Source organism: Lipophrys pholis (assembly GCF_963383615.2).
Source record: "Lipophrys pholis genome assembly, chromosome: 12".
Classification (NCBI taxonomy): Eukaryota; Metazoa; Chordata; class Actinopteri; order Blenniiformes; family Blenniidae; genus Lipophrys; species Lipophrys pholis.
The window spans coordinates 6,420,400-6,432,370 of NC_137641.1; the positions used below are offsets into that span (position 1 = coordinate 6,420,400).

Sequence of the window (11,971 nt, forward strand, 5' to 3'; positions counted from 1 at the left end):
ATGTGTCTCCATCGTAAACACGTTACCATCGGTCATAACTTCCATCGTGAGATTTGAGCCACGCTGACAAATACTGAAAATAATACAGATAAATACTGAAAAAGTGAGAAATCAACTCACGTTCCACTGAAACATGGAGCAAGTGACGGAGACGACGCTTCTTCATTGTTTTCCACCATTACCGCCACCATCACCAGTACAGGTGGAGGACATTTCTACCATTACCTGCACCATCACCAGTACAGGTGGAGGACATTTCTACCATTACCTCTGCCATCACCAGTACAGGTGGAGGACATTTCTACCATTACCTCTGCCATCACCAGTACAGGTGGAGGACATTTCTACCATTACCTCCACCATCACCTGGAGAACATTTCTACCATTACCTCCAACATCACCTGTACAGGTGGAAGACATTTTACCATTACCTGCACCATCACCAGTACAGGTGGAGGACATTTCTACCATTACCTCCACCATCACCTGGAGAGCATTTCTACCATTACCTCCGCCATCACCAGTACAGGTGGAGGACATTTCTACCATTACCTCCGCCATCACCAGTACAGGTGGAGGACATTTCTACCATTACCTCCACCATCACCAGTACATGTGGAGGACGTTTCTACCATTACCTCCACCATCACCTGGAGAACATTTCTACCATTACCTCCACCATCACCAGTACAGGTGGAGGACATTTCTACCATTACCGGCACCATCACCTGGAGAACATTTCTACCATTACCTCCAACATCACCTGTAAAGGTGAAGGACATTTTACCATTACCTGCACCATCACCAGGTGGAGGACATTTCTACCATTACCTCCACCATCACCTGGAGAGCATTTCTACCATTACCTCCACCATCACCTATACAGGTGGAGGACATTTCTACCATTACCTCCACCATCACCAGTACAGGTGGAGGACATTTCTATCATTACCTCCACCATCACCTGTACAGGTGGAGGACATTTCTACCATTACCTCCGCCATCACCAGTACAGGTTGAGAACATTTCTACCATTACCTCCGCCATCACCAGTACAGGTTGAGAACATTTCTACCATTACCTCCGCCATCACCTGGAGAGCATTTCTACCATTACCTCCGCCATCACCAGTACAGGTGGAGGACATTTCTACCATTTCTGTTGTTTCTGTGTGAACTGTGAACGGTTTATCTAAATCTTTATTGCAGACTCAGGTCCATATAAAACAAGAACAAACAAGCACATGAAAAAGAAAAAAGAAAAATAATGCAACTATTACACCAATATACAAAAACTGTGGATGTTAAAATGTATACAGACTATTGCACCAATGTCGTCTGAGTTTAGAGGAAGGTCTGTAGCAGCTTTACAAAGGGCTGACCAGGGCTTCTACAATGTGGCTCTTGGACTCGTCCAGTCGACACATAAAGCTGGACATCAGCTTCTTAGTCGTGCCTCGCATGTTGGCACCCTCGAGGACACCAACAATTGACCGGCACTATGCCACCTTGGGACTCGGACCAGCAGCCTCAGAGCATCACTGTAGGCCACTTTGAGCCTCTGCATGCTCGGCTTCTTGTAGTTGGACCATAAAGCAGCGGTGTGACGTCACGTAGGCCCTGAACAGTCCACATCTGACCAAATCTGAGCACACAAGAAAACTTCCTAACCAGCATGTTAGCCTGGGTGTATATTTTACAAGGCTGCCGATAGACGTCTTTATCATCCCTCCAGTCATCAGATATAACATGGCCCGAGGTGTTTAATTTCCTCACAAACATCAAGAGAACTGTTCGCCAGATAAAAGGTTGTGAAACTTGATTTCTTGTCCCCAGTGCTTCTAACTATCATGATGCGGTTTTCTTAGCACTATGTTTGATGTCATCATCGCTGCCATACTGAGAGCACACCTCCAGCACTATAAGGGCTCAGTAGAACCAGGTCATCTGCATACATAATGTGATTAACAATGGCACTGCCCACCAGACAACCTGCACTAGACCCATTCAACAGATTTGATAGGTCATTACGCAACAATAGTGGCGTGAAGAACGTGGAATTGCGACCGCAGCTCACCGCAGCCGGATCCGCAGCTCTGCTGGACGACCACGATATTTCATTAAATCCAGTCAACAAAGCCACCAGTGTGTGCAACGCGGCGTATATGACCAATACATCGTCACTACTGATGCTTCATGCTGATGTTCACAGCCACAGAGGTAAATGCTCTCTCAACGCAAAATATTCACGAATCAAACAACAACTAAATGAGATTGAAAGCCACACCGCTCACACTCATGGTTCTAAAAACTCCGATCTCCCGCATATATCCATCGTTCTAATAAAATGTAGCGCTCACAGAGCTGATCGCTGCAATGCATTATGGGGAGTTTCTGTTCGTCGTGTTTCAGATGTAATTATTGGGGGTTATTTTAGGTTTGTAGTGTTAGTAATGATTGTTGTGTTGTGTTTTTGTTGCTTAGTTCATGTAGTTAAATAAAAGCCTGTGCCACTAACAGCAGGCTTAAAAGATAAGCTCAACTTCCTGATTTCTTCTTTTACATGACAAATATAAAGTGGTTACGAGATTGTTTCATTCTATTTCCTCTAAAATAGCATGGCATCTCCTGTGCTTTAAGCCCTTGGATCTGATTTAGGCCCCGTTTACACAACAACGAATTTGAGTGTATCCGCAAAACTTTCTTCACTTTTGGGGGGTCCGTTTACACGACACCAGTGTGTGGATCCACTGTATCTGCAAAGATTTTAATCTGGCTTCCAAGGTGGAAAGATTCTTTCACGGCTCAAATCCCTCCTGCAGAGACTGATGGAGGCTACAGAGCCTGTTACTGCGCATGCACATCTCTCCCCCTCCCTCCTGCCTATCCAGTTGTAAACAAACATGGCGGCAGCGTAGTGGTACGACCCGCGGTCTATATTCTAGTTTTATCGTCCAGATCAGTAGTTTTATGGTTGAGACTCCCCCCTGATAGCATCCGATGCGTCATCAGTCCATGCGGATGTCGGGTTCTCTCCATTTTCTCCACGTTTATAGTGTTTTGTTCTCTGCACACACGTCTGTATAGTTTCATAACAAAATCAAGCAACAGCGCCCTCCAGTGGCCCGGCATACTAACGACCTCGTTGTCTATGTGTCCGCTGCTGCAGTGTAAACACACTCCTTTTTTTAACGGATTAGGTGTTGTCACGTGAAACGTTGTCGTGTAAACAGGGCCTTAGTCAATGCATTTCTAGTAACAGACATCACATCGTCATATTATGGGCATTTGCTGCAACCAGTAGCATTCGCGGTAGAAAGTACCTGAGTGGCAACGTTGGAGGTCCACACCCCTCGCGGGCCACACTAATATTATACTTTCATATCAAGGTATGAGCCACAAAATATCGACCACGAGTTTGAGACCACTGCCTTCGATGCATCATTAAAACATAACAATGCAGTGGAATTAAGACTTGTGTATTTAGATACAATCTCTTTGAAGAGCATAAATACAAAGCCCAGTACCTTGTTTTCTTTAAAAGCCAAACTGGTTGTCAGTGGTACGGACATACAGTTCTAACTTTGTTGGCAGGATTTTCTCAAGTACTTTAGACAAGACACTGGCTAATGCAGCAGGTCGATGATTGTCGATACTATTCAGTTTACCAGCCTTGTCTTTAAGCACAGGCACTAACAGTACAGACATAATAGAGTTAGGCAGAACACCATGAATCAAGAAACCAGTAAAAGCACATGGCGAGCAAAGGACTGGTTTGAAAACCCGGGTCTTTTATCGGTGTGAGACGGTGAGTTTAGCCGGTAGGATCGATGGAGTCCATCGCTCAGAAAGTGCTCACTTTCGGATTCAGCCTCTACTTGGGTCCCCTGAAGGCTGGAGGCTCCTAGTGGAGCCTCCGCCCAGCCTGGTGGAGCCTGCTCTCGGTGGAGCCTCCGCTGGCCCTGGTGGAGCCTCCGCCCGGCCTGGTGGAGTGCCAGGCATTACAGGACGAGGTCAATTGAATGAGTCATTGATTTGATTTGAGAATTCCGTACTGATCTTCGATGGACTAACATTTTGGGACGAAGCGACGTCAACTTGAAAAAATAAAGGAATGTGCTCCTCCACTCTGTTGAGTGTTTGACCTGTTCTCCTGAGGGAACAGGGTCTACAGATATCAGGGTGTCCAACGTGTGGTACAGGGTCTGCCAGCGGGTCTGGTCCAGAGCTACAGGGTCTGGTCCAGTACCATGTAGCTGGTCTGAAGGCTGAATGTTAGATCTCTGGAGTTGAACTGGATAACTGACAGGACACTGACCTCCGAAGTTTGTTTGCACACTTTGCTCTGATTCTGGTCAGTAAATGATCTGGACACAGAACAGACACGGCAACCAGATGAGCAGAGAACACAAGCTTTTCTCTCACATCACGTTCACAGTCCGTCTGTTTCAATCAGTCAGGGATTTATTATGAACAATAAAGCCTCTCATTGGTCTTCGGTCCACTTTCTGCTCCAGGACTCATTAAGCTGCTTGTTGGAGTGAAACTGCAGCGTCACTTCGTTTAGCTGCGACACTGAAGAATGAACTAGTTTACTGAGATCCTAGAGGAGGAGAAACAAACCACCTTCACAACATCCAGCTTCTGCAACACACAGACGACTGGTCTGAGGTACACATGTAACCTCTGACCCCACACGTTGCAGCTGAAGATGAGTAAACATTGAGTTTCCTGATGTGCTTCTGCTCTGATCCGTTGGAAAGATTCCAACTGACAGTTTAGTTCAAAGGTGAAGATGTAAAGTAGAAAAAAACAAACACAAGTTGTTCTTTTCATTCTGTAATTCTCATAAACAGATAGTGAAGGTGAGGCTGACCCTCCCCCAGCACCACCACGTCACATCAGTGTGGTTTGTTTTCCCCCTCGTCCTGTTCAGTAACTGAGACAAACAATATCATGTGACTGATGTGAGTCTTTCAGTCAGAAACACTTTTTGCTCTTCTACAGGAAGAGATTTGGACTTTTCTCCCGTTGGATGATATAATGACATTTACCACACCAATTCAAACACTTTCCAATAAGCAAACATTGTGAAACGAAACGGACCTGAGCAGCACGTTCCAGATACAAACATAAAGTACTGATCAAACAAACAAAGAAATAAACAAACAGGTACAGAAAGAAGCGAGAAAACAACCACAGATACAGAAGTACATGATGCTGACATTTGAACAAATGATGGTAGAGTGTGTGTGTGTGTGTGTGTGTGTGTGTGTGTGTGTGTGTGTGTGTGTGTGTGTGTGTGTGTGTGTGTGTGTGTGTGTGTGTGTGTGTGTGTGTGTGTGTGTGTGTGGTAGAATTAGCACTATTGGTATGTGGGGAGGCCTGCAGCAACACCCTGGGACCCGAGGTCATCGGGCCCAGAAACCGTCGCCTGGTGACCCACCAGATCTGAGAAGACTCCAGCACAGAACCACACCCCAGTCCAGGAAGCACCAGAGAACTAGAGAACCCTACCACCTGGACCCTACCACCTGGACCCTACCACCTGGATCCCACCACCTGGACCCTACCACCTGGACCCTACCACCTGGATCCCACCACCTGGACCCTACCACCTGGAACGTACCACCTGGATCCCACCACCTGGACCCTACCACCTGGATCCCACCACCTGGACCCTACCACCTGGACCCTACCACCTGGACCCTACCACCTGGATCCCACCACCTGGACCCTACCACCTGGAACGTACCACCTGGATCCTACCACCTGGACCCTACCACCTGGACCCTACCACCTGGATCCCACCACCTGGACCCTACCACCTGGACCCTACCACCTGGATCCCACCACCTGGACCCTACCACCTGGAACGTACCACCTGGATCCCACCACCTGGACCCTACCACCTGGATCCCACCACCTGGACCCTACCACCTGGACCCTACCACCTGGACCCTACCACCTGGATCCCACCACCTGGACCCTACCACCTGGAACGTACCACCTGGATCCCACCACCTGGACCCTACCACCTGGATCCCACCACCTGGACCCTACCACCTGGACCCTACCACCTGGACCCTACCACCTGCAATGGTGCAAGGACAATTTTTTTAAATGTTCAAGCGTAACAAAACAACCGCTGAACACCAGGACAGAACAGTGACGTTCAGACCTCGTTCACACAATAATAAATCCATTCAATGTGGACGTTAGGACGGTCTGCTCCTCCTCCTTCCTGCTCGCATTCAGTGGTGTAAATCAAACTTATGCGCTCACCGAGCTCGATGGTTCCTCCGATCCCGATGAGCGACGCAGCGCTGTGGTAGAGCGGCAGGGGGCAGTAGATCACATCGTCCTCACCTCCTCCAAACGCCCAGAACCCTGCTGCTGCCTTCAGGCTCTGCAGGTGAGTGATGACTGCAGCCTTAGGAAGACCTGGGGAGCAACAACACAATGAGACACAACACAATGAGACACAACACAACCACACAATGACACAACACAACCACACAATGAGACACAACACAACCACACAATGAGACACAACACAACCACACAATGACACAACACAACCACACAATGAGACACAACACATCCACACAATGAGAAACAACACAATGAGACACAACACAACCACACAATGACACAACACAACCACACAATGAGACACAACACAACAACACAATGACACAACCACACAATGAGACACAACACAACCACACAATGAGACACAACACAACCACACAATGAGACACAACACAACAACACAATGACACAACACAACCACACAATGAGACACAACACAACAACACAATGACACAACACAACCACACAATGAGACACAACACATCCACACAATGAGAAACAACACAATGAGACACAACACAACAATGACACAACACAACCACACAATGAGAAACAACACAATGAGACACAACCCAACCACACAATGACACAACACAACCACACAATGAGACACAACACAACAACACAATGACACAACACAACCACACAATGAGAAACAAGACAATGAGACACAACCCAACCACACAATGAGACACAACACAACAACACAATGACACAACACAACCACACAATGAGACACAACACATCCACACAATGAGAAACAACACAATGAGATACAACACAACCACACAATGAGAAACAACACAATGAGACACAACACAACCACACAATGAGAAACAACACAATGAGACACAACCCAACCACACAATGAGACACAACACAACAACACAATGACACAACACAACCACACAATGAGACACAACTACACAATGAGAAACAACACAATGAGACACAACACAATAACACAATGATACAACCACACAATGAGAAACAACACGATGAGACACAACACAATACACAACAAAACAGCCCAATGAGACACAACACAAGACACAACACAACGAGACCCAACAACACCACACAATGAGACACATCAAAACAGCCCAATGAGACAAAACACAAGACGCAACAACACAACACAATGAGATACAACACAACAAGACACAAAACAACAACACAATGAGACACAACACAACAAGACAATACAATGAGACACAACAACACCACACAATGAGACACAACACAAGACACAAGAACACAACACAATTAGACACAACACCACAATGAGACACAACACAACAAGACACGAAACAAGACAACACAACAAGAAATAACACAGTGAGACACAACAACACCACACAATGAGACACTACACAAAAAGACAACACAATGAGACACAACATAAAAACAGAACAAGACACAACAACACAATGAGACACAACACAACACAAGACACAACATAAAAACACAACAAGACACAACACAACACAATGAGACACAACAAAACACAACACAGAGAGAAAGTCAACACACACAAACTTAGAAACTGAGTGACCAAGTACAGGTCCAGGACCAGGACCAGGACCAGAATTAAGTCCAGGACCAGGACCAAGGCACTTCTCTGTGTCCATGGATCCTGGACAAGAACGTCACGATGGGAGACACACATCCTCTGCTCTCATTCTGGACACAGGAACACCCCAGGGGTGTGTCCTCCGCCCCCTCCTCTACTCCCTCTCCACCCACCACTGCACCCCCATCCACACCACAACACCATCCACTGCCCCCCCCCCCCCCCCCCCCTTCACACCACAACCCCATCCACTGCGCCCCAGCCAAACCACAACATCATCTACTTCCCCCCTCCACACCGCAACACCATCTACTGCCCCTCTTTCACACCACACCATCCACAGCCCCCCTCTACACCACAACACCATCCACTGCCCCCCCTTCACACCACAACACCATCCACTGCCCCCCCATCCACACCACAAGACCATCCACTGCCTCCAGCCACACCACAACACCTTCCACTGCCCCCCAGCCACACCACCACCACCATCAAGTTGCTGACGACACCACCCTTGTAGGCCTAATACCGGACAATAATGATTCAGTCTTCAGGGAGGAGGTCCAGCACTTGGCAGGATGGTCCATCAGCAACAACCTGGACCTGAACACCAGCAAGACTAAGGAACTGCTGGTGGATTTCACCTGCATGGAGCACTGTGCCCTCTGCATAAACGGAGAGGCAGTAGGGAGGGTGGAGCTTCAGCTTCCTTGCTGTGCACATCTCTGTGGACCGACATCTCCCACCAGGTGAGGAGGAACAACATCTCCCACCAGGTGGGGAGGAGCAACATCTCCCACCAGGTGGGGAGGAGCAACATCTCCCACCAGGTGAGGAGGAACAACATCTCCCACCAGGTGGGGAGGAGCAACATCTCCCACCAGGTGAAGAGGAACAACATCTCCCACCAGGTGGGGAGGAGCAACATCTCCCACCAGGTGGGGAGGAGCAACATCTCCCACCAGGTGAAGAGGAACAACATCTCCCACCAGGTGGGGAGGAGCAACATCTCCCACCAGGTGAAGAGGAACAACATCTCCCACCAGGTGGGGAGGAGCAACATCTCCCACCAGGAGGGGAGGAGCAACAACTGGAATCACAACCAAGAGCAGTATCAGCATCAGTCACACTCCGTCAGTGTCACAATTGTCTTCATTGTCATTGTTATAAACAACAAAACTGTAACAGCAGGAAGTCTCCTCCTCTGACCCTGGTTCTGCAGGTTTCTCCTCCTCTGCGCCTGGTTCTGCAGGTTTCTTCCTGCCTCCTGCTCATGGTGAGTTGTATTTGTCGTTATTTAATGTTGAATGAATATTTCACCTCCGGCTGTGATTTAATCAAACACTTAAAACATTATTGTGCCTCCAGAAACATGCCCAGAGACCGTCTGTAAAGAGAAGGAGAACCTACAGAAACATGCCCAGAGGGTCCGTGTACTTCCGGCCATTCGATTTTCGTTTTGATGTCGGAGAACGAAAAACCGGAAACCATCCGATTTTCCTTTCTCGTTTTGAAATTGAAAATCGAAAAACGGAAAACGGCAGTTTCAGCTTTGAGTTGATGCTCCGTCATGTAGGTGGAGAGGCCTCGCCCTGCCGGAGATCCATCTTCAGATATTTCTCCCTGAAACTCTAATTTCACCCGTAGTCCTGCCGTTGGGGTCCATGTCTACTATTACGTTGGCGCAACCGTCCACAGACATTTTTTATAAGTTTTTAATCATTAAGTTTATACAAGAGCATCTCCTACGGGACAGTCAGACGAGTCTGGAGGGTGAAGCAGCGGCAGCGGCAGCAACGGAAGAAGAAGAGACTCGACTTCCGGGTTTTCCGGCAAATCAAACTTCAAATAAAGAATTACGGTCGTATTTTATTTCCCGACTTTTGTTTAAGAAACGCATATCGGGAAACCGGAAACCATCCGATTTCCATTTTTCGATTTTCAATTTCAAACGAAAAACGAAAATCGGATGGTTTCTGGTTTTTCGTTCTCCGACATCATAACGAAAATCGAATGGCCGGAAGGTACACGGACCCCAGAGAGAGTCTGTAAAGACAAGGAGAACCTGCAGAAACAGGCTCACCAGTGGTTCCGGAGGTGAAGATGTAGAGGGTGGGGGCTTTGACGGAGGTGGTGATCCGCAGTGCTGCCGGTACCGGCTGGTCCGACACCGTGTGGATGTCGTCCAGCAGAGTGAAGATCTGTGGGTGCTCTGTCAGCTCCGCCCGCTCCCGTCATTACCCACACACCCGAATGTTGTCCTCCAGCAGGTGGCGCAGGACGTCCTGCAGAGAGTCCAGCAGGTCTGGAACAGAAGAGACAGGAAGTTACACCTGATCCTCACTCCTCCACCCTCAAGCTCCATCCTGATCCTCTATCCTAATCTTCCACCCTAAAGCTCCACCCTGATCCTCTACCGTAACCCGCTACCCCCAATGCTCCACCCTGACCCTCCACCCTAAAACAGAGTCAGACAGTCTATTATGTGCAGAATGAATCTTTCAGACAAACTGGGAGGAAATGAAACATTTCACTTGTTCATCAGCAGTGAACTAGTGTGTGTGTGTGTGTGTGTGTGTGTGTGTGTGTGTGTGTGTGTGTGTGTGTGTGTGTGTGTGTGTGTGTGTGTGTGTGTGTGTGTGTGTGTGCTCTGTGATGAACTGGTTAACTTTACACAGATATCGATCCTTACAGCTGCCATGTGACAAGACTGACAGTAGCAGACAGGTAGTACCAGACAGGTAGTACCAGAGAGTAACAGACATGTAGTACCAGAGAGTAACAGACATGTAGTACCAGACAGGTAGTACCAGAAAGTAACAGACATGTAGTACAAGGCAGGTAGTACCAGAAAGTAGCAGACAGGTAGTACCAGACAGTAACAGACATGTAGTACCAGACAGGTAGTACCAGACAGTAACAGACATGTAGTACCAGACAGTAACAGACATGTAGTACCAGACAGTAACAGACAGGTAGTACCAGACAGGTAGTACCAGAAAGTAGCAGACAGGTAGTACCAGACATGTAGTACCAGACATGTAGTACCAGAAAGTAGCAGACAGGTAGTACCAGACATGTAGTACCAGACATGTAGTACCAGACATGTAGTAACAGACAGGTAGTACCAGACAGTAACAGACATGTAGTACCAGAAAGTAGCAGACAGGTAGTACCAAGACATGTAGTACCAGACATGTAGTACCAGACAGTACCAGACATGTAGTACCAGACATGTAGTAACAGACAGGTAGTACCAGACAGTACCAGACATGTAGTACCAGACAGTAACAGACAGGTAGTACCAGACAGGTAGTAGCACACAGGTAGTAACAGGTAGTACCAGAGGGTACCAGGCAGAACTAGACGGTCCTACCTGCTCCCACGATGAGGGTCTTGCTCCGCAGCAGGAGAAGCAGTTGCAGCAGAGACCGGGACCGGATGTTGGTGTTGAGGAAAGCCACCGGGCAACCCAGCTTGCTGAGGCCGAACCAGGCGCACACAAAGTCGGGCTCGTTGTTCATCAGCAGCGCCACGCAGTCTCCCCTTCCTCAGGTGCACCCGGTGCAGGAACACCTGAGCCAGCCGGTTGCTGCGCAGCTCCACGTCCCGGTACGTGTGCACGCTGTCCCCGTACACGATGAAGGGCTTGTCGGGCACGCGCTGCGCCTGCTGGATGAAGCGGTCCACCACGGTGCGCACGCTGCCGGTCAGCCGGTACAGCTCCAGCCTGGCCCCGTACCGGATCACCTTCAGCAGGAAGAACGCGTCCGTCAGAAGTACGGGAAGCACAGTCTCTGCAGGAGCAGGCTGGACAGCAGACCCAGGGCCAGGGCAGACAGCACGCCCAGGGACACCGACACGCTCACCCACATGCTCACGGCTCGGAGGCAGCGCGAGGAGCTGCACACAGGTGATCCTCACTCACACACACACACACACACACACACACACACACACACACACACACACACACACACACTCTTTAAGCCATGGAAACCGGTGACCCGCCCAGAAACGTCAA

General features: G+C 48.5%; 1 protein-coding gene across 1 annotated transcript in view; it reads right to left on the reverse strand.

Moving 5' to 3' along the window:
* slc27a6 (solute carrier family 27 member 6) overlaps positions 1-11,875 on the reverse strand; it is a 29,821-nt gene extending 17,946 nt beyond the window's left edge. Inside the window, 9 exon segments of the mRNA XM_080476999.1 lie at positions 6,285-6,443; positions 10,031-10,182; positions 10,184-10,194; positions 10,197-10,252; positions 11,324-11,341; positions 11,344-11,368; positions 11,370-11,492; positions 11,494-11,723; positions 11,726-11,875. Coding sequence (XP_080333125.1) covers positions 6,285-6,443; positions 10,031-10,182; positions 10,184-10,194; positions 10,197-10,252; positions 11,324-11,341; positions 11,344-11,368; positions 11,370-11,492; positions 11,494-11,723; positions 11,726-11,822 — 871 coding nt within the window. The 5' untranslated portion in view covers positions 11,823-11,875.
* Positions 11,876-11,971: the final 96 nt, after the last annotated feature.